A 26,806-nucleotide genomic window follows, 5' to 3' on the forward strand; every position below is an offset into this window, starting at 1 on the left:
CCTTAGTAGTGGAACTAGAAAATAACTCCATTCTGGGAGGCTAAAGTTTATAATAAAGTGAGTTTGTTTTTCATCATTTGTTTCATCACTTTACAACAGATATACGGAAGTGTTTAGAATTATAGTGAATTGTATTAAAATAACTGAACTTTTCAAAACTCTTTAAGATCGAACGATATTCAGAACAAAAGCATGAATTTAATTGGCATAACCTGAAAGAATTTCTTCTGGACGCCGAGGAAAAAAAAAAAAACGGGTTGAACAAGGAAAAAAAGAAAAACATTCCGAAAGACAAAAACAGATATCGAGATCAGGTATCAGAAACTAAGTGAGAAATTCCGCAAATCATCCTTACCATCATCATCATCATAAACTGCATGGAAATATTTCTAGAAAAATGAAGTCCATCTTTACATTATTGTTTCTACTGCTGGTTCCCAAGGTAAGTGCAGGTTCATCTTTTACATTTGCCTCTTATTTTTCTCCAGTTTTCAGTGTTTTACATTCCCATTCACTTTTTCCATAGTTTGGATTACTTTGGGTATTTTTCCCTTAGTATGAAATATTCAAATAATTTTCTTTCACTTTGTGATGGTCCAGCCCTTTTTTTCCTCCTCAGCCTGAAATCATATTTCTAGGTTCTCCTGAGTTTGAATCGATTAAGCGATTTTTCCCTTCAGTCCGTAAGGTCTTCAATCCATTTTTCCCCTTAACTGACCATGATACAATCACTTTTTAATTTGGTATGAAAGAATGTCAGTCACTTTCAATATGAAATTATTCGTCAACTCTTTCCTTCATCAGAAAAAAAAAAGATTCACCCAGATTTATTGCTGTCTAAAATAGGCAGGCGGCTTTTTTTTTCCCCACATTAAGGTGATTCAAAAGTTTGGAAAGATCAAACAATTTTTTCCCTCACTCTGAAATAATCTACTTAGTTCTGCTTTCTGTTTGAAATAATTTACCAAAACTTTTCCTCAGTCTGAAATCATTTATTTAACTACAATTTGCTGCAGTTCGTCAGCTTTCATGCTAAACCTGATTCGACGGACATCAAACTAATTATCATATTTTTAACTGAGATTTTTGGCTAACTAGTTTTCATGGGAATGAGACCCAAGTCTTATTTTACTTGAATAATGTCTAACCTTATTTTCCATGAACTACCTTTGATTATGAAGGTAAGTGTATACCCTTATGCATACGTGCATACTTTTAAAATGATGTTTATATTATCTACAAGTACGTGATTTTTTAGGCAGTAAATATTTTACTTTAAAGTATGAATAAACCAAATAAAAAAATATTATTCTGAAGGTATGACCATAAAATTTAGGACCTGCTCTTTCAATCCCAAGACTTAAAAGGAGATAAATGACAAACTAATTCATCTATATGGATAATATTATTTCCAAATATGCTGTTTACTAGTTTTTTCCATTTATTAATGTAAACTATCTGTTTGTTTCTTTGACGGTTCCATAAATTATGTCTTGATTATTTGGTTGTTTTCTTTTACCCAAAGTACATAATTATATTTGTTTCATGTCCTTTATTTATTAAGAGTAGCAAAATTATCGGTTATGGTTAGTAAGTAGAATTAAGTCCTGGTTACTTGCTTCTCTTTTGTTTTTGTTTGTTTTGTGACAATTAGTCTTTATTTTAGCGTCTTTTTCTTGAATAATCTTTAAGTGTTCGTTGATTTGTCTTTTCTCCAGTAAAATTATGTCTTTGTTATGATTCTTTCCTTATCACTACATATAGTATATCGCCGTATTGCGTTACACATATGCTTGCAAACCGTAAAAATTTGCAGGCTTAGTCTCTCGTTTCTTAAAAGAGTTTTTTATTATAGAACTTAAAAACAAAACACATAGTGGTTATAAATACAACCAGTGAACCCCGACAATGTCTTCTCGTAAAACAAATGGAGAATTCTCTTGGAGTAAAATACACACACGTTCACAAACAAAATTAGCAAAAGACAAAACTAATAACACTTCGATAAACATAGAGAGAGAAAGTAGAAATATTGATCTATTTACCCTGCAGCCCCTCTATACGCTGACAGGAATAAAATGTCCTGCTGCCATTACCCGTTCCAGTAAACAAACGCACGACCGAAATTAGGCTAGGCAGTGAACGACAACAGCTTATTTTCGCTGCATTGCTGCATCCGCTGTGAATGAGAGGCAAGGCTTACATAATTACTCTCATAAGCTCTTCCTTCCCACAAGAGACTAAAGTTCAAGATCAAACTCGATGTGTGGCGGAGACTCAGGGGACGGGTGGGGGGGGAGGAGGGGGGGGGGCTGGCGCTCAGGAATGTGGCTTCGCAGATAATGCCAGGAAAACGACACGCGCGTAAAACACACACACGCTCACACACACGCATTACACACATATATTATTTATGTATGTATGTATGTATATATATATATATATATATATATATATATATATATATATATATATATATATATTATTGTTTTTTACATATAAATATATATTTTATATAGTTATTGTTTTTTACGTAAATCCTTTTCCCCAACAAGGGTGGGCTTAAAGAAGAAGAAGAAAAGAGAGAGAGAGAGAGAGAGAGAGAGAGAGAGAGAGAGAGAGAGAGAGAGAGAGAGAGAGAGATTTAATTTACCTTCTGAATCATGGCAGAACTTGTTGTGCAGAAAACTTCCACAATGTAAGCCTCCCACCAGCATCCCATCGAACCTCCTAGCTGTGTAGAGATTTACTCACGTGTAATCTGCATGAAACATCGCGCTTCTGATTGTTAAGGCCCTTCCTTTCTAATACCTCCTCTAACCAAAAAACCAGTACTCTTGAGGCCTCTCCTTCATCTTCCTTCCTGCCACTTCCGAATTGTGCAATGTTCACTATTCTTATCTCCTTCGATTCTATCCACATGACCGAACCTCAAAATTCCCTGACCCATCCTTTTACTTACGCTAACCTTTTATCACTTCAACATTATAATTTCTATTACGCATACACGTTGTCCCATTTTTCAACATTATATATTTATATTATATATATACATATTGTGTGTGTATACATATATATTTTATATATATATATATATAAATATATATTATATATTATATATATATATGCTATATATTATATAATATATATATATATAAGTATGTATTATATTTTCATATATATGCTTATTTATAATGCATATCTATGTGTGTGCTCCGAGAGAGAGAGAGAGAGAGAGAGAGAGAGAGAGAGAGAGAGAGAGAGAGAGAGAGACGACAAACTTAGGCTTTTTCGTTTCTCAATAAAAGTCCCCATAAAATTATCAAGTAAAACATTATATTGCTCCAGCGGGCGCCCAGTGATCAGTCACCGAGTTGTCAATAATTATACAGATACCTCCACAACGACTAAAACTTTCTCACTTCTCACAAGGCAAAAACAAATATAGAATATTCTCTCTCTCTCTCTCTCTCTCTCTCTCTCTCTCTCTCTCAGACACTCGACGATCCTCCTCTTCTCTCTTTCATTCTTTCTTACCCTCTCGAATTAAGTTCAGTTGCGTTGATCTGAACGAAAGCTTTAAAAGGGAAGTCAAAACAGAGCTCTGGCCCCATTATCCCCAACCCCCTAACTTCCCTCCCCCCTCCCTATCGAGACACTTCAGCACCTCTTCGAAGTCGTTGAATATAATATAGAAAAACATAAACATCTTGTTTAGATAATCTTTTGACTCCTCTCAAGAACTTTACTAATAGAGGCTTCGGAACGTTCCACAGCTGTTGTTGGGAGAATCTACCTAACTGCCCGGCTCATCCCTTTGTTTGATGTAATATATGTTTGAATGTACGTATGCATACAAACACATATATACATACATATATATATATATATATATATATATATGTAAATATAAACACACACATATATATATATATATATATATATATATATATATATATATATATATATATATATATATATCATATAAATATAAACATATATATATATATATATTCCTGAATCACCTTAAGAGGAGTTACATAGGAATTTGTTTTTAAGAATTCCATTTTTAGAATGAAAACGACCAAAAATACATCAACTTGTCTAACGAAATCACTTCGCTAGTATTGTGTAAGCCACAAATTTCCTCTCGACAGACATCTTTGAGAACTTGAGAACCGTTGGACTTCTACCGTTTTATTGAAATAAATTTTTTTATTGAAAAATAAAAAATTTTGAAGGTATTCATATTCTCCTCATTTTGTTTTTTCAGGGGCAGGATTCTTCTTATGTTATACCTCTGTTTAAAATTCTGAATCAAAGGCAAGTCTTTCAGTCAACGACAGTGGCCTTGTGAGATCGATTTGATATCCCTACTCACCAGACCAGATGGATTCTCTGTTGCCTCAGTGCTGGGAATCGCCCCTTCTCTGAAGTCGCGTGACACCCGGCTGGCCATCCCATCCCTTAATTACTCCATACATATCGGCATTCTCATATTGTTCAGTGTGCGAATGCATTTTCCTTCAGGTTTTGTTTACCCTGATCCCTAAAGCCTTCTCTTAGATAAACGATGTTGGTCTTCCCATCGGCCCGCATTTAGCAAGAAAGCTAAACTAACTCGGAACATTTTCAAAGAGCACCATGCATATGAGATGAAAGCATCGTTAGTAGCAACAAAAAACTTGTCTTCGGGTGGTAGGCAAGTCTAAACGCGGAGTTGAATATCCGCAGAGTATTAACGTCACCAAACGACAAAAATTTTAATACAAAATTATTTTATATGAATAAACGGCATTTTATTACCCACCGGCTGTCGGCCTAGGAAACAGGAGATATAAGTGCCTGTCCTATGAGCCTACAGAGGCCCAGGAAGACTTTAACTTTAACTTATTGCACAAAAATTGTTGTTAAAATAAAAAAATCAGAAACTTGGAAAGATGCATTCGCAGGTTTCCCCATGTTCTCTAGCTCTATTGAGGTAGTGCAATTCTAAAATGTTCTCGAGATCTAATGATCAGTGCTCTTGACAATGTGCAATCGTTCTTTAACGGCAGAGCGTGCTCATTAACTTGCATAGAAATCGTCGATAAAATGAAAAGCCCCTAAATGAGTCCATTAACCATGCAGGACTGGAACATTCCTTAAGAGCTGCCGCATTAACTGACGTTGGAAAGTAATGATTACACACACAAAAAAAAGTAAAATATGCGCCGAAGTTTCTTCGGCGCAATCGCGTTTTCTGAAACGCCGCTACAGCGTATAATGAAGGCCACTGAAAATAGGTCTATCTTACGATGGTCTCGGTATAATGCTGGATGAGCCGCGGCCCATAAAACTTTAACCACGGCCCGGTGGTGACCTATCCTATATCGTTGCCAGAAGCACGATTATGGCTAACTTTAACATTAAATAAAATAAAAACTACTGAGGATACAGGGCTGCAATTTGTTACGTTTCATGAATGGAGGGCGGATGATCAACATATCAATTTGCAGCCCTCTAGCCTCAGCAGTTTTTAAGATCTGAGGGCGGACAGGAAAAAGTGCGGACAGAATAAAGTGCGGACGGACAGATAAAGCCCGCACAGTAGTTTTCTTTTACAGACAACTGAAAACAACAGTGGCGCAAATACGGTAAAGTGCGCAAACAGAATTTTGTGTACACTGCTGACATGAATGGCAAACCAGTTCGACAACAAATGGGTGGATTATTCACAAATTGAAGTCTTTAACCAAATGCAACCAAATTTCATTATGCATCAACTCTAATAAACCAGATTTTAAGTTACATTGCGATCTTTAAGATTAGATATGTAGCCATTATCTCAAACCTTGAGGTATGCCCTAGCCACTCTTGGGCGCGAACTTAGTTCTGTGACAAAACCGGATTCAGAAACCGCATATGTCCATTTGCAAACCTAACGTGGCAGGCTACTGTTCAATAATACTTAACATTTCCTGTAAAATAAGTGTGGCCAACAGCTGTCTCTAAATAGCTTACTGTTCATGGAGAACAGCTCAATATTCAACGCCTTTCTAAGAAACATTAACTCTAAATGCTATGAGTTAAAAACGCTGTGAATACGCAGAAATGTCACTGTGTACTTTTCCAAACCCGAGGTCATAATCCCTGCTCGCCCTGAGATGTTTTAATTCAGCAGTACGTTACCTCTCCGCCTACTGTGAACCGCCGTCACATCTGCCCACAATAATGCAGATTAGGCTTCATATGCCCAATATCTCCATATTTCTTATGCATTGTAGATAACGCAAGGGCATGACCTTTTCTATATTCATCTCACCTCAGAGTCAAACTTCATGCCAATGCATTTATCGGCCGAAACTCATCAACATCTGTTTATTCCTTTATTTTTTCCTCTGGAAAAACCTGTAAGAAATAATATGTCTTTTGGATCCAAATCAGGTGAGAAGCGGTAGCAATATAAATGTGGATAAATATCACGAACAATAATATCAAAAGATTATTTATGGTTCTTGCTTTGCAAGACGAGAAAGTTCAAAGTAATGATTTCGTGAATCCTGTTCGAGTTAAGGAAGTCAGACCTATACAAATAATAAAATGATCCTTCATCGAGTTGTTTCTTTTCACAAGATCTCTCTCTCTCTCTCTCTCTCTCTCTCTCTCTCTCTCCCCAACACGCACGGAGGGAAAGATTATAATGGAAATTCTCCGCACACCCTCCGAGTCCCGAAAAGGAAAAACGCCAGGCATTGACAAGCAGACAAATTCACAAAGCATTCGAAGGTCAAGCATCTGCGACCTTAAAATACAAGAGTTTAAGCGTCTTAACTGCACATTCACTAGTAAAGGATACTGTGTGCCACCACTTTCACTCAAAACCACAACAATGCAGTGTTAAAGGATGTAATGTTTGCCCGGGGCATGATCATTAATAATGAGAGAGAGAGAGAGAGAGAGAGAGAGAGAGAGAGAGAGAGAGAGAGAGAGAGAGAGAGAGAGAGCTGTTTGACTGATTTGTGGGTATTAAAACTGGCGTCACAACATCTAGGTTATTGGCGCCGTAATGAAATTAAATAGGAAATTAAAAATATAAATAAACAAATAAGTTTAAAAGGAGTCTTATGTATAAAAAAGTATCTACTTATCTATCTATAATATATATATATATATATATATATATATATATATATATATATATATATATATATATATATATATATATATATATATATATATATATATAAATCATATATATATATATATATATATATATATATATAATATATATAAAATCATACCTGTAAAACATAGTAATGAGAGAGAGAGAGACAGAGAGAGAGAGAGAGAGAGAGAGAGAGAGAGAGAGAGAGAGAAATGCATATAAATGGAAGCCATACACTTTTCATACCATGCATACATAAACTCACGACTGAAAGCTAGGTTACGAATGCCACAAATCTTAGTCATCGACTCCGAGGGCGTCTTTAAAGGTTAATATCCAATGCTGGGAAATCTTCGGTCTTGAATTCATGATGAACATCTGACGCAAGAGCTAAGGTCCCCGAATGCACCTTTCGTATAAATATACGTGCTTACAAAAGAATTTAAGATCGTGCCCAAGTACGTGTTCACGACTTGCAACAATTTTTTTTTCTTTTTAAATAGTGTCGTGTGTGTTTTTATTTTTCCCTGATACAATTTCGTCAGAGGAACGCGTCCATGTCTTCGTTTCGTGGAAAACACGATGCAGTGGTTGAACTCAAAAACATCTTTTGAATTTTTTTTTTCTCCGAGAGCGATCGATCAATCATCCTGCCCTCAAAAGCAATCAGCTCTCCACCCTGTGTCCCTCCGGTCTGTGTGGCATTCAGAGTTCCAATCCCTTCTACTTCTCTCTCTCTCTCTCTCTCTTTAATTTCACACATCGCCAGGAGATGAATGGATCGTGTTTCTCCCTTTCTATTTGCTCCGTCATGCCACACCATTTACTGTGCGCTCCGTGTTGACTCCTCGTCTTCTCCTTTTTCTGTTCTCTCCGCTCCCGGGGACGAAGTATACCTCCAGTCACGTCGGGAGACATTCACAAACAAGACTGAACTGCTTTTGACTTCCTTACGTCACCCCAGTCGAGATTCCGCATATCACCTATCAGCTGCTCTCTCTCTCTCTCTCTCTCTCTCTCTCTCTCTCTCTCTCTCTCTCTCTCTCTGTGAGAAAGCAGAGGGCCGTTCAATTCTGACTTGAAAATCTCACTTGTGTATCGAACTAAAGATATTATATGGAAATGTCGATTTCAAAGGACGATGCGTGAAAACATATACATAAATTTAAATTGCGAAACGAGAAAGATATTCAAGTCTCAGTCGCAAAACTAAAATATTAACATATTATTTCAAATGATGACCAAAAATGTTAAAAATATATGCATTACTCAAAAGAAATGTACACTCAGTTATATAAAAATCCTTAAATTTTTCTTATAAAAAAACAAGCGAAATTGGTGCCCATTTGTTAATACATACAAACGCATAAAATACTGCTGTAAGCAAGGTATAACAGCAAACATACATACACACACGCACACACACACACGTCAGCATGTTGTTGGTGCACTGCAGCAACCGCCGGAAAAATGAGGTCGCCTCGGAGGCGCTGATGGACAAGCGATCATCTTCAGCCTTCCCGGTGTCTTTAGCCTTTCCCATCACCACTAATTTATCTCCCCGGCCCCATTTCTTTTTTCTTTTTCATTTGGAGCTCATCGGATGTTGACAAATGCCCCGGCTCCTTCGACCTCGGAACTGATACATTAACGTCTTTTCAGGTGGTCCCTAGCGCTCCCCCTCACTCACTCTCTCTCTCTCTCTCTCACACACATAGTTACACACACACACACACACGGGGCCGGTGGTCGTGTTGACACAGTAAACATATCCCAGATGACGGAATCCTAACTGAGGTATCCTACTAGATTACCTACGAGACAGGATATGGCGGGGCGGGGGGGGGGGCTGACTCTGGATGACGTGTTCCTTGCAGGGGGTTCAAATATGGTCCCACCGACCGGGGTTTCCAATCACACGGTTCAACGTATGACGTTGCGGGGATAATAAAGGGGGAGACACTCGGGAAGATTATAAAGGGGGCGGGGGAAACACTGAGGGAAGATTATGCCTTGGATTGCCAAGTTCAGTACCTGGTTTCTCTTGTAATATATAAAAAATAATGCGGAGTAAAAAATGGTTTTGATCTAACTGTTTTACTTCTCAACAAGACAGGAGCCTTCAGGCTATTTAACAGTATACAAAATGAAATGGATATCAGTATCTTTATTTTCCTTTATTGTGTGTAACAACGATGCTGTTTAGGTAATGAAATCCATGTTTAGACTTGCCGTCGTCCAGCCCTGGCCCAGCATTCTCGTCTGTGACCTCTATATGGAGAAGTATGCAAAATGAAGGCCTTCTCGACCCCCTCTTATATTACAATCATTTTTGCCGATATGTCTGACTATAAAATTGGACCCTAGGGCTGAATGTTTTTGACAAAAATAATATGTCCAGAAATTCTGGAGATTTGAAAGCAAAATCAGCGAAAGTGTGAACGAAAGAATGCACGCCACGACAGAAGCTTATAATAATAATAATAATAATAATAATAATAATAATAATAATAACAATAACTTGTAAGACAAAATCGTGACGAGCAGAAATCAGAAAAAAGGTTAGTGATATCAAATATACTGAAATGCATCAAATCATGTTATGAAAATAATCTATGCCTGCCTCACCTTTACATTATTTTTCGAATGGGGATACGCTTCAATCGCAAACCACCACGAAAATATCCTAGTTTCTTAAACAAAACACCTTTTCGTCAAAGGTTAATAACAATAAATGGCACTCTGGCCGGCTATAATGGCACCTGTAGGTGACGCCTCAGATTCTGCAAGTTGAAGACGAAAGATTTCATAAATTCCCAGTCTTTTATATTGTGAGTATTTATTGGTTATTATTTTTATTGTGTTTTTATTCTTTTTTTTAAATAGAATTTTTAAACCAAATGTTAAAATCGTTTGAAGAGGTCGCCAACAGACATCACCTGCCTCTCTCTCTCTCTCTCTCTCTCTCTCTCTCTCTCTCTCTCTTCACAAACACACATCACACACACACACACACACACTCACATATACCCACACATGTATGACCACCACTCAGCGTATCATATTACATATGCACTTACGTATAAGGAAATGCATATAGCCACCCATGTATTCACATGGATGCACAAATAAGTATACATCTATGCAATGATACAAAATTTGATCTCTTCATTCGCTTTTGATATGAGATCTCTTTTTAGTAATGTGTGTTGAAAGAGTCATAGGATCTCATTTCTCCTTGTCATTTGGGTACAATGTTTCCAATTACCCCGGGGGAATACTTAGCCTTTCACGAAGTCTTCATCATAATTTGAAAAAACTATTTGCGTTTCTGGAATATTATTCCAATTTCTCATTATTTACATTAGTAATTTATTGTGTAATGCAACCATTTGATTTTATGGGGGCATTTCCTGATTAGCCGCTGGCTTTACAAGAACACTACTTGAATTACTTAAATATACTTTTATCCCTCAAGGAAACATTAATTTAATTGGACAAAAAACCTCTGAGACCTCATACAAACAGTTCGTAGAGATTAGATAATCTTATTCCCACTGCACAAACATTTTTTATGTGACTTGTTCTTCGGTCTATTAATAAAAATACTTCGTTGCTTCAAGCAGTCTTCTTTTACAGGGATATATATATATTTTTTTTTTTATTAATTTAGGTAAATATATTCCATCGAAACGAACGTTCCTCGGTCAAATAAATGATTTAATTCCATGCAAATACATATTTTTATTTCAGTAAATTATTATCCTTTTACAAACTAACACGAGCTGAATTTTCTCTGCATTAACTCGAAGTTTTCCCTTCTTCATGCAGTTACGTTCTATGACCTAATAATCTGATTATGTTCGTGCAAACAACGCATGGCTGTAAATATTCCTTTCTCTTTACCTACAAGTGTGAACGTCAGTCCTTACTGCTTTCTAAGTTCGTTGCTTGCATTAAAATCAAAAGATAATCAATTCTCTTAGCATGCACATTCCCTCCATCTTGAAACAATTGTGTTCAATTACTCCTATTACTGACATAATAAAGGCTGTTTCCAGCTTCATAACCATACAATTAGATATTGTTGTTCAATTTTTCAGTTCAACAAATATGAAAATAATACGCAATATTCAACAATACACGATAAAATCATATTAAAGAGTTCCTTATTTCAAAAGAGTTCCTTATTTCATTTTGCTATTTTTCTAATATTCTCATTATTGTCCCCGTACTAGTTAATTTTACCAATTCAATTCTCAGCAAAATCTTTACAAGATAGTTACGTTGCTATGATTCTTCATTCAGTTTTAACCAATTTTTCTCATATTATTCACAGTAATTTCAACAAGCTCCAAGCCATCTCAAACCATAATTTTTTTTTCCATCGCTAATCTTTATTTGCCCAATATCTTACGACCTTTCCTTGCCCCACACAAGTAAACATCCAGAGGGAAGGGCAAGCCAAAAGAACCATTAATCACCCTGTCCACAAAGGCGATAATGAACTGGGTGTGCATCTGCCATTAACAAGTTTCCCTAACGAGAGATTTATACTTTACGATTTTTGAACACCGCAGGACATGATCTGGTTATCAGCTGCACCATTCTTATCGCATTTTATCACTCTTTTCACGAGAGAGAGAGAGAGAGAGAGAGAGAGAGAGAGAGAGAGAGAGAGAGAGAGAGAGAGAGAGAGAAAGTCCTTAAGATCAACAAAGTTAAATACTGTTTACGACAAATGAATTAGCCATAAATGTCACCCTACTTACATTTTTTATGCAGGCAATTTTTTTTTTTTTTTTTTTCCACTGCGTTTATATTTTATTTTTCACTGCCCTCTAATGAAAGTGCTTCCGTTTTCACTATTGTTATCAGTATAAAGAAATTTTTTTATATGAATAAATAAAACCAAAAACATGACAAAAATTACAAACACGTAACGTAATAAACCAAAAAATAAGACCGGAAGGCAACGAGGACTAAGGAGTAAATAAGAGAGACACAAGGTGTGACGTTTTTATTTTTTTATCTAATTTTTTTTTCTTTGGAGAGGTAATTAATGTCACACCGCGCACGAGGGAGAAAACAAGCCATGGAACTAAACTAATTAGGTAAAGGGGCAGGGAACCTTAAGGATGATTAAATGCATAAATAATTAATGAGTTCTATTTCTGGAAACATAACAAAGACCATGAGTATATTTATTCTCTTCTAATGACAGGACAAAGGAATTATAAGCTATTAGGTTTTTGCAGAGGAAACTGTTATTAACTTTACAACTTTGAAAACATATAAAAGCAATAGAAAATCATCGGAGAAACAAAATAAACAATAATGAAGACTAGCAGAATTATAATTGCGTATGTATATACATATGGAACATGGAACAAAATTAACAAAACCTAGATAGTACTTTTAACATTATGCTGTCCACAAACACGAAGCGATATAGAGTAATGGTTCTCTAAATTATTAGAGTATGCCAGAAACTGTAAACCTCCGCCAAGGTCCAAAAAAAAAGTCACTTCTCCCCATAAATTACATTCCTGTCTTTCCCAAAATCGAACCACTCGTTACCAGTTACGACACCCACCTTTGGTCAAATTTTTTTAAAAAGCCACTCATGCCTTTTGCATAATCCTGCTAACAAACAAACAAGTGACTTATCGAACCAATACCTCTTGGTGGGAAGTAAAAAGCACTTTTTACTGAGACAGCAAGCTACCAATGCTTTGAGGACTGTGGGTGTAATAGGACTCCCCCAGAATCCTAACCTAGTTGACAACGTAATTCCAAATTATTCCAGACTTTTGGCAACATGCCGTTCCTGCTTTGCTGTTATGGCCTTGGTAGCATCATAACGTTTAGCAATCTTATGTACTTGGGATTACATAGCTGCCATCGAATTCTGAGTTCCTTGATATGTGGTTTCCAGGTTGTAGTGAATAAATGATATTATACAAAACTTAGTTTCAAAAGCGATGCTGGGTAAGTCATCGATCAACAGGCGATGCCTCAATTTTCAAAGCCAGTTTAATTGCATACCAGGCTACGTTGCATCTTAGCTCATTTTCTGAAGTCAAGAGCAGTTCTTGATTTGCAGTTGCACTTCTGGTGGCACTGTTTAAAATGAGTAGTAAGTTTTCGAGTCCATGAATGACAAGTCATTTAAAATCTATAGTCCAGTGGATCAGTTTTCAAATTTCAGTCCGTCGTGAGGCACCGGTAAAACAAGGATCTTAATGTGCCCGTGTGATATTGTTCCGACTACATTCAAAATCAAAGAGCTTTGAGCTCTTAGGATTTTAAGTCACCCAAGATGAATAAAGTTCCTCCTTTACGAACTCTAAAAGAGAGAAGTCTAAGCCTACATCAGACTCTCATATATAACTGTTGATGTCAATAGAGATGACGCTGTAAATGTTTTATTTAAACTGCCATTAGGAATGCTAATTGCAGCTGACAGTTGGATGAAAGAAACGTTACTTCGGCTCTTGAGCATGCGCAAACAAACTTCGTCTAAAATATATACATTTTCGTACCCACAGCCTAACTGCCTATGCTCAGACACTAACACTGAGAAATTGTGATCAGGAAAAGGCCAAAGGACGCACCACCGAAGAAATATAAAAGGGAAGAGGACACACACACAAACACACACACACACACACACACACAAACCATGGAATATTATGTGGGGGTAAAAATAAGAACTAATGCTAATCATATACACAGCAAAGGCACCTTTGAACTTAAATAGCACAAGTACGAGAAATATTAAACAAATGGTGTATAGTCCTGGCAGGACACAAGAATCCCAAATTTTATAAACATATCATACGGATAAAAGGAAAGTACAAATATATAATGTTTTGCTAAAAGAACCAAGAAGAAAGAACTTAATAGACAGCGGATATGTTAAAAGAAAACAAGCTTTAAACAACTGAAGACTTTTGGGAATCTTGTGCAACTTACTGAATTCAAGAACTAAAATGATAAACTTCGATGATACACGTGAGAAAAACCATAAATCAACATTTTTGAAAAACAGGTAAAAGTGAAACATAATATGTAAAGAAAGATATCCAAGTGTTTAAAAGCGCTTTCATAATGATTATTACCGTGAATAACACACATTATACACACACACACATATATATATATATATATATATATATATATATATATATATATGTTTGTGTGTGAACGTACGCCATGTCTGTGCGTATACAACATATCCAAACATGAAACGTCTATATGAATATGAGCTGCGCGGTGAGAAAGCAAGGTGTAATAAATGGTTGATAAGCCTGCAATAAATCAAGCGTGCCTCCCAAAGGAACCGACTTAATTTCATGTGAAGTTGGCGTAAGAAAACCAAACTTGTAACTCTCCTGCTTGACAAGCGGCTGCCATTGTGCAAAGAGCCACACATGATGATGGGGATTTATTCTAATTTGCTTAAAATACGAATTTAAATGTATCTGATTTGTGGGTATGTTAGAGTTTACTTGCTTTTATGCAGATATTCCTGCACGCAACACACACACACACACACACACATACTTACATGCGCTTATAATGCATGCATGCTTACATGACACCAGTACTACATACGTAAAAATAAATTGCTAAACGGCTCTTTAACAGTAAAAGATAAGGAGAAACAACTCCACAGTTATGTATGGGTACATACATAACTGTTGGGTACATATATAACTGTTGGGTACATGCATAACTGTTGGGTACATGCATAACTAACTGTTGGGTACATACATAACTGTTGGGTACATGCATAACTAACTGTTGGGTACATACATACTGTAACTGTTGGGTATATGCATAACTGTTGGGTACATACATAACTGTTGGGTACATGAATAACTGTTGGGTACATACATAACTATTGGGTACATAGATAACTGTTGGGTACATACATAACTGTTGGGTACATACATAACTGTTGAGTACATGCATAACTGTTGGGTACATACATAACTGTTGAGTACATGAATAACTGTTGGATACATACATAACTGTTGGGTACATGAATAACTGTTGGGTACATGCATAACTGTTGGGTACTTACATAACTGTTGGGTACATACATAACTGTTGGATACATGCATAACTGTTCGAAAAGGGGAATCGAACAGATTCCCGAAAGCCCCCTGTATAAATTTAATTTTATAATTATATATACCTATAGATATTTGTGGATTTGTTTCTAATTTCAAGGCCTATGATACTATGAGTATTTTTTAATAAAAGATAAATTAATAAACGGCTCTTTAATAATAAAAGATAAATTAATAAGCGGCTCTTTAATAATAAAAGATAAATTAATAAACGGCTCTTTAATAATAAAAGATAAATAAATACACGGCTCTTTAATAATAAAAGATAAATTAATAAACGGCTCTTTAATAATAAAAGATAAATTAATACACGGCTCTTTAATAATAAAAGATAAATTAATACACGGCTCTTTAATAATAAAAGATAAATTAATAAACGGCTCTTTAATCATAAAAGATAAATCAGTAAACGGCTCTCTCAGAATAAAAGATAAATTATTAAACGGCTCTTTAATAATAAAAGATAAATTATTAAACGGCTCTTTAATAATAAAAGATAAATTAATAGAAAGCTCTTTAATAATAAAAGATAAATTAATAGAAAGCTCTTTAATAATAAAAGATAAATTAATAAACGGCTCTTTAATAATAAAAGATAAATTAATAAACGGCTCTTTAATCAAAGAAAGTCAAGATTATACATTCAGGCTCCTCATAAATAACAACAGGGCATTAAGAGCATCACACTAATTGACTAGACGTGATCTTTACAAAGACTGTACAATAATTAGGACCTCTCAAGCATTAAACTGCAGACTGTCGCCTAAAGGCCTGCTTCCACCAATTAAGCCCCGAGATGCGGGTGGCCAATCACTGACCCAATAATAATCGATTTATAATAAAAAAAAAAAAGTCTCGAGAAGGAATTATCGAAATGTACCCTCTTGAACCACTCAACCTCGCATACCAGAGGTGTCAAAGTTCCAAATGCGCCCTCGATATAAATCAATAAAACCAATTAGCCGCCTTTATCGAGATAATAACATCACGTGTACAGAGGGATTATGATTCGACTTTTCATAAAGCTCTCTGGCAAGATCACAGATGAATCTTCCCGGCAATTTACAAGTTCGCTGCTTTTGAAGGACGAAAATAAGCCGCCGAGGAACCTTTTCATCTTTATTGCTTAATTGCTCAAAGATGGATTCCAAGTGTACAAAGCTCTTAAAACGTCAAACGTCTTTTGCTTTAATTAAACATATTGCATTTGACATTGGGGGCATCATGAAGAGAACGCAGAGGAAAAAAAATGGCTTGTGTCTGTCTATTTTTGTACGTCCTTCTCTTAGTTCTATGTCAAAATCTAACACATTAGAAAAAGCACAGATATATATTGACTAGTATCAGTATTAAAAAAGTCTCCTTAAATTATTTACTATAAGATGAATAAAAATGTTTTTTTTTTCTAACAAACTTTTTTTGGAGAAAAACAATAATAAAAATAAAACAACAACCATATATCAAGGGAGGTCGTTTTTTGAGTATAAAATTCAGAATCCAGCAAACTTACTAAACTGAAAAAACAAAGGAAGAATATTTATAAGAGAAGTGTTATTAAAATTAAAGACAAGACCAAATCAGATCATTACGATTAGGGACAATGCCAGCGATCATGTTCATAAATACGTTATTCATAAAAATGCCTTTGTCTAGATTCTAAACTCTATGAAAACGTTAACACGACTGCAAAATAATAATAATAATAATAATAATATATACTTCTCATCATGAGTTTTGTCCTCAGACTGGTCATTTTGTACCTTATTTTGACAAGTCTATTCTATTTGTTTCTTCGCAGGATTTTTCCCTAATCCATCTGGTATTCAAGTTCCTTTCATGTTTCTGTTTTCCAGCTTTATACTTTCTCCTTCATTCTCCTCAATGACCAAATATTTTCCCTTGCAAAATTAGTGAGTCCATGATTTCAATGAATTATCATCACTTTTTCCCTTTTCTGCACCCTATCGGCCGTTGCCAAGACAACAATATTCCCTTTTAAAAATAACCTCGAAATATATAATCCCATTTAGTTTCAGCTTTTTGTTATTTGCCAAGTAACACCCCATCAACACAGTTCAGATCATCATCGTCTATAACTCGCTTCTAAAACTGTTGGTACCTCATTCCTCTCAATCACCAGAGCTCTCTCTTCATACTAGAATTTACTTTGCCATTGTTTCTCAACTTTCTTCTCTTCTCTCCTTTGTCAGGATAAACAATTCCAAGACAGAGCTTACATATTTGTTGTACTCAGCTCTTACACAATAATCTTTCTTCCAACTTCTCCTTGCCACGACTTTTTCTCTAGATTTTGTTTCCGTGACGTTTCTTTTCATATCTTAAATTTTTTTTACAGCTGGTATTTCATTTTTAATTTTCTATTAAAGCATGGATCATTTGATTCACATGGTCTACAGTAACACTGCAAGCATGTCCTATCGTTTTCATGAATAATCAGAAAACAGCAATAAAGAAATTATTATTAGCATTATCATTTTATTAAAATAGTTCTTCCAGACCACTGAGCTGATTATCAGCTCTCACAGGGCTGGCCCGAAGGATTTGTTTTTACTTATATTTATATTATAATAAAGAGGGTAAACATTTCTTTAAGTCTCTTCCTTCGGTCAATAAGGTTTCACCATTTCCAATTCTAGCTACTGCTTTCTAGTGGTCTACGTATCTATATCAACTCGCTCGATATCTACTTTTCAAAAAACTACCACAAACGTCTAGTTTCTTTTATTCCAGGTCTTAATATTGTATCTCACGTGCTTTCCTCTTAGTATACTAAAAATTTTCTTATATATAATTCATTTTTTTTACATAATATAATCATTCTTACAGCTATTGAATAACTAATATGACTACGTGTCACCAAAGTTATTTATTTCTTTCTGCTTGGGGGGAGGGAGGTTGCTCTGAGAGCGTCTGTGCAAGAATATGCTAACTTGAACTAAAACATGAAAATTTCCTTTTTATACACGAGTAAACTTCTTTTTCCTATTTACATCCTTCAGTTTCAGGTACAATTACGGAGCTATTGAAACACAGCCAGTGACTACATCCCTTCCTGAGCGGCAAAAGTTTTTCTATCTTTATTTTCCGTCGGAGTGTCTCGCCAAACTATAATATTCCTGACGTTTTTCTCTGAGGTCAGAATTTTCTGCGCACAGTTCTTCTGCCTTTTTTGTTTCCCTCAAGACATGTCCGTGAGGTCAATTATTTTTGTTTTTACAAGATTTTTTTTTTGGACTACCTCATACTTTTTAGCCCCCTTGACTGCATGAAAGAGAACAACGCAAACACATACATATATTCATTTGTATATACTGTATTTATATATATATATACATATATATAATGTATGTGTGCGTATATATGTATGTATAAATATCTATTTTCTATATAATAAGTGAATGTTCGTATGTTTGGATGCTGCAGAAATCCGAACCGCTTGACAAACCCAGACAAAATTTTGCACGTGGCCCCTATGTCACCCCAAAAAAGTTTATAACTCAAAATCAAACCCCTACCCCGTGACAGACAAACAAACACAGACAAAACAAAAGAAATTTTTGTTTTTACTGGTGCTGTTCACCTTTTTTTTCCAGTAACTGTATGGGAGTCACCAGTAGCTAGGGCGGAAAACCACCACCTCTAGAAGTTGGTGACGTCATTAAAGTCCTCCCACTGCAAACCCTATAATCAGTTTAGTACATCCAAAATATTAAACAGTGTGTTTGACTATATTGGAATTACCTTCATTTAGTTATAAAGCAGTGTAATTCAAAATATAACTTCTATCACCACACCAGTCAGCCCTTACAATTCTTGCCACTGAAAAAAGCAGTAACAGACCAAATGTTTCTGTGACAGGTCTAACCCCCTCATTAAAAATTTACTCGCGTCAAAATTACCACATTTTTTCAGTGTTCATCTTCAGCCAGCGGTATCTTAATTATACACTGCAAATAAAATACACATTCTTAAATACCTTGAGGTACAACCATCATCATACCAAGATCGCATCTCTTTCGGTTTTTTGCGCAGTGAATTTCACGTAATTGATAAGACATACCTGAGCATGTATCTATAAGTGTAAGATTTTTTATTTATTGTCTTTGTTCTGTGATGTCTTTTATTCGTTTCTAATACAGGAACGTAACTTCCCCTCCCACTTTATCTTCCCTTCGCCCTTCCCTCCCCCTCCCTCTTCTGGTTCCACCTCCCCCTTCCCTTTTCCCCCTTTTTTCCATCTCCCATCCCCCATTCCCTTCCCTCCCTCCTTCCATTCCCCTCCCATCTCCCTTCCCTCCACTTCCTACCCTACTTCCACTTCCCCTCCTTCTTCCTTTCCTCTCCCCTCCCCTTCCCTCCCCACTCCTCCTCTTCAGAGTTTTCTCACTTTTTCCCGGCAGCACCAGGTTTCTCCTCTTTCCTCCCCTCCCCTTCCTCTCTTCCCTCCCACTACCTGGGCCAGACTGTTATTCAGAGTTTTCACGGGCCTACCTGGGCAGGCTGTTATTCAGAGTTTTTCCCAGTGGAGCACTGGGTTGGTCAGCTAGTATAATATATATATACATATATATATATATATATATATATATATATATATATATATATATATATATATAATTATATATATATCTCAAAGTAAGTCCTTTTGTTCCAGAGATCCCCGGTAATGTGTACATACTCGTATTACGACGCAATTATGATTATTCAATCGGTAATGAATTAAACGTTTTGACATGCACGTCGCCCAGCCTGGAATCGGCCTCTCTTTCTCCACTGGCCCGGAACAAGTACGCAGAATGAAAGTAACTTGGTCCGAATCAATGGAATAATTTCAAAAGCATTCGATATAAACCTTAGAATGTTATAGAAAACTTCAAATAAATCACTGTGAAAAAATGTGTGAAATCTACCTTTAAACTGTTACAAAATCTTCAACACTCGATTAAATAATAGGCGACGAGGCGAGGAGAGGTGGAGGTGGAGGTGGTGGCCGAGGGAGGAGGAGGGAGGGAGGGAGAGAGGGAGGGGGTGAAGGAGGGACGGAGGAAGGGAGGTGGGAAGAGTGACGTTTTGGAGAACTGCCGACATGCGAGCAATCAAGAGATGAAAGATGGCTTTAAATCTACTAAATATGGCTAAAAAACAAGTCGGAAAATGTTTTCCCGCATAAATAATAAAAAAAAAAAAACTGAAAACTTCAAAGAGAAAAACTGACATTTCATGATAACAATCGCTCTGCAGCCAGGGAATGCATGCAAGGGGCGCGTAGAAACAATCATGCATGCATGCGAAAAAAGGAACAATGCATGCAACCACGCATGAGATCAATCATAAACAATGGATTCGATGTTAAAGACGGACAGAGGACTTTAAGAAGAGGATCAGAAACGATATTGCTGATTGCTATTACAGCTTTACTACAACAACAACAGTAAACACGCAGTACCAAAATAATATGAACAACAATCATAATGGTAGTAATATCTATACGGCTAAGGTGAGAATATAAATAATAACATGATTAAGTGGAGAAAGTGACTACAATATGTGACTCTACTCGTGAAATGAAACCAAGATTAATTTACTTATGAGAGGCCAAAGAACTTTTGGGTAAACAAAGTTTTCTATTACCTGCACCAAAAGAGATTTCAAGTAGGGCTCCAAGACCAACAGAAGAGAATCAATAGAGAGAGAGGAAATACGGTTACTCTTCAAATACCTTAAAATACCTGCACATCATAGCAAGATCATCAGCAGCTCGTCGACCCGCTCTAACATTTTCCATCTGCATCATTGTGAATCCAGTATGGTACCCGAATGTCAAGCCCTTTCACATATTTCTCCCCACAAGGACACATATTCTCTTGGACTTCCTCTCCTCCATCTGCTCGAATTATACTCCCTTTTAAGATTCACATTCCACTTTATATCGGCGTCAGTGACCCTGGTAATTGTGACGCCAGATAAACCACAATTAATCAATCAATTCCACTTTTATAAAGACAATCTGGATTAAAATTACTTGCGTGTTTTCCTTCTGCTGCCTCTGCAGAAATTATTCTCCTAATACATATTGTACGATTCTTACTTCTGATCTTCCACCATCCATCCCAACATTCGCTGTACTCTTTTCCTGACTTACCTTCATTTACCCAATTCATAGGACTCTCCCAAACATTCAATTTCAATTTTTTGGTCTTGCTGACACTGCAAAACTTTCACATCTACCTGCAGCTTTCTTTAATTACTTCGTCTATTGAAATATTAATCAGCCATTGAGACATAGTACATCGATGTCTAAGTCTCATTTCTTTTTTTGCACTAAATAAGTTATTCACGCTTACATATAATGACCTGAGCGTCGTCCTCAAAGAAAATGACCTTCAATGCTCTACACATTGCACCTTTGTCAGTGCCATCATAAAACTTTTTTTCACTAATGTTTACAACACAGTGACATTTCCCTTCACCCTCAAATTTCTCAAATAACTTGATCCCAGTCCTCTTCCTTTTCTACACCCACATTGCTCATACTTTATCAACCACTGTGTTATCACTCAAAAACTTGCCATTCCCTTCCATGTTACAGTAAACCATATATCTTTGCAAGTCTTATAGGCACCTTTGTTACTCGTCTGCTTATACACAGGAAAAACAACACTTTTTTGATAACTTGCCTTCTGTGACGAGGGATGATGGGAAACTTTCCAAAGGCAATCGTTGAGTTAAACAACCTCATCATAAAAAGCCTTCAGTGCCCATTAAGTTCAAAGTTGAAGGGTAAGTTAAAAAACAAAGACTGAATATTCTGATCATATTTCATCAGCAAAAAAAAAAAAAATAATAATAATTTTTGTTTAGCGCCCACTAAATCTTCCAGCTCTCTCTTAAAATTTTCAGGAAAACTGAAAATCTTGATCATATATTCGCAAAAAAAAAAAAAAAAAAAAAAAAACAAAATTTCTCACTTTGCCTCTTCTTTCCATCCTCCTATTAAATAAGAAGGTGAACGTGACAAAGATTCAGACATGTTTTCTTGTCTCCTCGTACCTATTAATTCTTGAATGTCACATTAAAGACTTCAGTCTCTGAAACAACAATCTAAGTTAATGAAAGTAAAATGCCCAAGTGAGACATGACTCGTAATGCTGGAGAAATAATCCCACAGGCAATTGGGCTTTGTTATAGAACACTAAAATTAAAGAGAAGTCTAGTTGACGTTCTTGGTGGAAATATTTAACAGAGCTAAAAAATACGCACACAAAGTACTTGTAAACCCGCGAATCTTCTCATAATTGTCGTTATCATGTTAACACAGTAATTCCGGATAATTAGTGCATCCAAGCCACTGTCAAAGGTTATTTACTTTCCCTGTTGGAAGCCGTAAAGATAAAAATAAAGTCGTTGCATGTTATTGTAGATATATATTCAGTGTCCTTGCATTTTGCACCATTATCTTTGAAAGAGAATTTTTTCGCGGTTAGATAGAATGCATTTCATTTAGTGTCGTTGCTTGTCGAGGGAAATTTCTCCTTCAGAAATATGAGCGCTTGCGTTTGCAAAACCATTTAAAGATGTTGTATCACTTTCAATACACACTTTCTCTGCTTTGCTAAACTGTTTGAAATTGTCACCAGAAGACTGAAGTGAAGAGTTGAAACAGATGTCTTTCCTCTGATCGTTATAACTGACAGTAGTCAAAATCAACTTAATTATTCTTTTGATCAGTGTCTGTTTAAATTACGTAGACTCAGAAAACTGAAGTTTTCTATTGAGCATTATCCTAGAATTTAAAGGAACCCCTTGCAGTTTTACTTGCTCTCAAGACATGAAAACGTCAGTTGTTGTAAACTGTCACTTCAAGGTAGCTTGTTTTGGTCTCCGCTTATGGCTTCACAAACGTTCACGCCAGTAAAGTGGTTTCTTAACTTTTCTCTGATTGCCCGGTATGGTATCCAGTGTCGTACGTACCTCAGCTAAATACTGGTTCAGATTTGTCCTGTGTTACTGCTGCTAAAGAGGCGATTTCCATTGGTGACCACAAAAAGAAAAGGCAATCATTCTTCACACAAAGTCATGCATACATACAAACGTACGTATAGGCATATATATATATATATATATATATATATATATATATATATATATATATATATATATATATATATACAGTATATATATATATATATATAATTTATATTGAAGTCAATGGCGAAAATTGCCATAACAGAAAATATGCCCAAATAGCAATATATATATATATATATATATATATATATATATATATATATATATATATATATATATATATATATATATATATATATATATATATACATATATATATATATATATATATATATATATATATATATATATATATATATATATATATATATACATATATATATATCATATATATATGTGTGTGCATATACACACAAATAGGGAACTCTCAGACTTTGTTTCTCTTGCAAAGTATCGTTTTTTCATCATAAAATGAACTAGTCAGCCAAATTCTATTTGCTAAGCATTCAATCATCTTTCCCATATATAACTCTTTCAAGGGGCAAATTTGTTTAATTCCGTAGTAATGTTTGCAATGCACTTTTCGGAGGAAAGAATGAGACTTTTCAATTTGAAGCTGTAGTTAATGGGACTTTCTATGCTTTCAACTGACATTTTGTTGAGTCACAAACTTGAAGCACAAAATTGCCAAAAAAAAAAAAAAAATCAAGAAATAAAAAGTATGAGACTTTAAAGGTTTGAATAGTAACTAATGTATATCAAGTTTCTTGTTGATCCTTGAAATATCTTTCTAACCTTACTCTCAAGTTCTAAGAGCCTCCTCATAGTAAGTCGCAATGACCATAATGGATAATGATTCCCAAAACCATGTAGAATGCGGAGGCATATTTCAGTAATAGCTAAATATGTGCTTTGTGGAGCAAGATTACAGACTATTATTAAAGAAGGGCTATTGATTTTCACAAGTAAGCATACGGGTCAGATCTATTTATTGTCAAATGTTTCAAAACAGAGCCTGAAACGTCAAAGTATCTTCACACAAAAATACAAGACCTAAGTGTACGTTTTTGTGCAAGATCTTAAAATATGAATGTCAAGAAACTCATATTGCTGAGAAAGTCTTTGCAAACACTGACCCTTTCAACAGTAAATATGAAATTAAGGCTTGGAACTGAAGTGGTAAACTAGTAGGATCAGAAGAACTACAAAGAGAATTAAGACAAGAAATGGCATAAACAATTGACCCTTTCAACAATAAATATGAAATTAAGGCTTCGAACTGAAGTGGTAAACTAGTAGGATCAGAAGAACTACAGAGAGAATTAAGAAATGGCATAAACAAGTGATCTTGCCACTGGAATAGAAGGAAAACCGTTAGATTTTCGGTTGCTATGAACTTTACCAAAGAGGGACCAGATAACATTTTTTCACTGGAAGCAAGATCAAGATATGAGACTTCTCTAAGTTTCCCCCTTAAAAATAATGCAGTCTAGTGACTCCTGACAGATTTAAATCATCTTTACCAGAAGATAATCCATAATTCCGTCCACCAAAAACTGTTGAAGTTAGTCTGTTGGAGAATAGTCAAAGGATTACTTATAAGTACTTTGGAGGATTACAGGGCAACAGACAATTGTGAGCACTCGATATATGATCGTGATGGGCAGAGTCACTTTGGTGATAACTTGTTCCATTCCATTACTAACAAAAAGGGCCACTGAAACTGTGGTAGGAAGATATTCCACAAGAGTTAGTGCACAAAAGCTAAGTCTACGATAATACTGCAAAAAAAAAAAAAAAAAAAGCCTTTAGGAAGCAGGCACAGACGAGGGATTCTAAAGAATCACAAGGATGGCTATAAGTTATATATATAAGGTACATTAAGTGCAGACGACCTTTCAAATGAAATAAAATATTCTCTTCAAAAAGGTAAGAAGATTTTTATTTTCCTCAGTAGGTCTGATACTCCTAAGTGAGGGTTGCATCAGTGATATTGGGCTTTCGATCTTACTAATTTCGCCAAAACTACTTGGTATCCATTTTAGCTCACAAACTGAGAACTTCCAGTGAATGTAGTCATAAATTATGAGAATAATATTTTTTCTGTATTCTTTACCTGCTATGATATTTTCCTTAGCAATATACCAACTAAGTTAAGTCACATTTCAAGCAGATCGAATTTCTACCTATCAATTTGAAAATAATTATGTAACAGGAAGAGAAGTTTGTGACGAGACACCCTTTCCCCCACCCACCCACAGAGCCATATATTTTATGATACTGGGTACAATCCTGTTACTAGTTCCTCATTGGGAGGGTGGGTACCGTGCTCAGCTATCACTCTGCTGGCCCCGCTTTCGATTCTCCAAGCGGCCAATGAAAATTTAGAGGAATTTATTTCTGGTGATAGAAATTCATTTCTCGCTATAATATGGTTCGGATTCCACAATAAGCTGTAGGTCCCGTTGCTATGTAACCAATTGGTTCTTAGCCACGTAAAATAAATCTAATCCTTCGGGCCAGCCCTAGGAGAGCTGTTAATCAGCTCAGTGGTTTGGTTAAACTAAGGTATACTTTTTTAACAATCCTGTTACTACCAAACAAACAATTCAGGATCTACAAACTAACACTTCATAATTAATATTCATAAATTTTTATGATCAAAGGATTCATAATTTTCGAAGAATCTTAGCGCCTGCGAATATCACCACTAGCGCATCCCGGACGCGGGGAGGGCACATGGGCACGTGGCGCCCCCCCTCCATGAAAAATAATTACAAATTAATAATATTGAAGATTTAGATAATAATAACATAAATGAGAAATATAAAAATGGAAAAAAATAAAAAAATTTATTATAAAAATAAAATTTAGAGAAAAATTAATTATATATATAATTATATATATATATATATATATATATATATATATATATATATATATATATATATATATATATATATATATATATATAATACAGTATATATATACAGTATATGTATATATATATATATATATATATATATATATATATATATATATATAACGTATAACATGAAAATTGGTGGGCCCCAAAAGAAATTTTTCTGGGTCCGCTAGAGAATTCCACACGCTAATATTTTATGGAAATAACGTGAGAATTTACACAAATATAGCTTCCAATTGTCACCGCTTCCGGGTGATAAATTAAAAAATAGTATAATGAAAGAGTATCTCATTTTACGTTTCGTTGTAGGGAGTGACTGACTGATTCGTTCCTATAACCTTACGTCGCAACAACTATGGCATTGTACATTTTCCCGTAAATAATAGAATTTGAACATAAAAATTCTATAAAATTACCATGAAACTTTAATTTAATCATATATATTTCGTGTATATTTTCATAACTCATATCTATAAACTGTAAGCAAACAGATAAGAACTGGTTGAAACTGACAAATGTCTTTCAAGATAAACCCCCTGACTA

The 26,806-nt window shown here is 35.4% G+C and overlaps 1 protein-coding gene across 4 annotated transcripts in view; it reads left to right on the forward strand.

The window, feature by feature from the left end:
* LOC136828876 (ADAMTS-like protein 2) overlaps positions 1–26,806 on the forward strand; it is a 440,070-nt gene that overhangs the window by 982 nt on the left and 412,282 nt on the right. For all 4 annotated transcript variants that reach the window (XM_067087165.1, XM_067087167.1, XM_067087166.1 and 1 more), the window contains exon 2: positions 100–442. In XM_067087165.1, the coding sequence (XP_066943266.1) occupies positions 398–442 (45 nt within the window). In that variant the 5' untranslated portion in view covers positions 100–397. The remainder of the gene's footprint in view (positions 1–99; positions 443–26,806) is intronic.

The sequence above is a fragment of the Macrobrachium rosenbergii genome, chromosome 43 (assembly GCF_040412425.1).
Source record: "Macrobrachium rosenbergii isolate ZJJX-2024 chromosome 43, ASM4041242v1, whole genome shotgun sequence".
NCBI classification, from domain to species: domain Eukaryota; kingdom Metazoa; phylum Arthropoda; class Malacostraca; order Decapoda; family Palaemonidae; genus Macrobrachium; species Macrobrachium rosenbergii.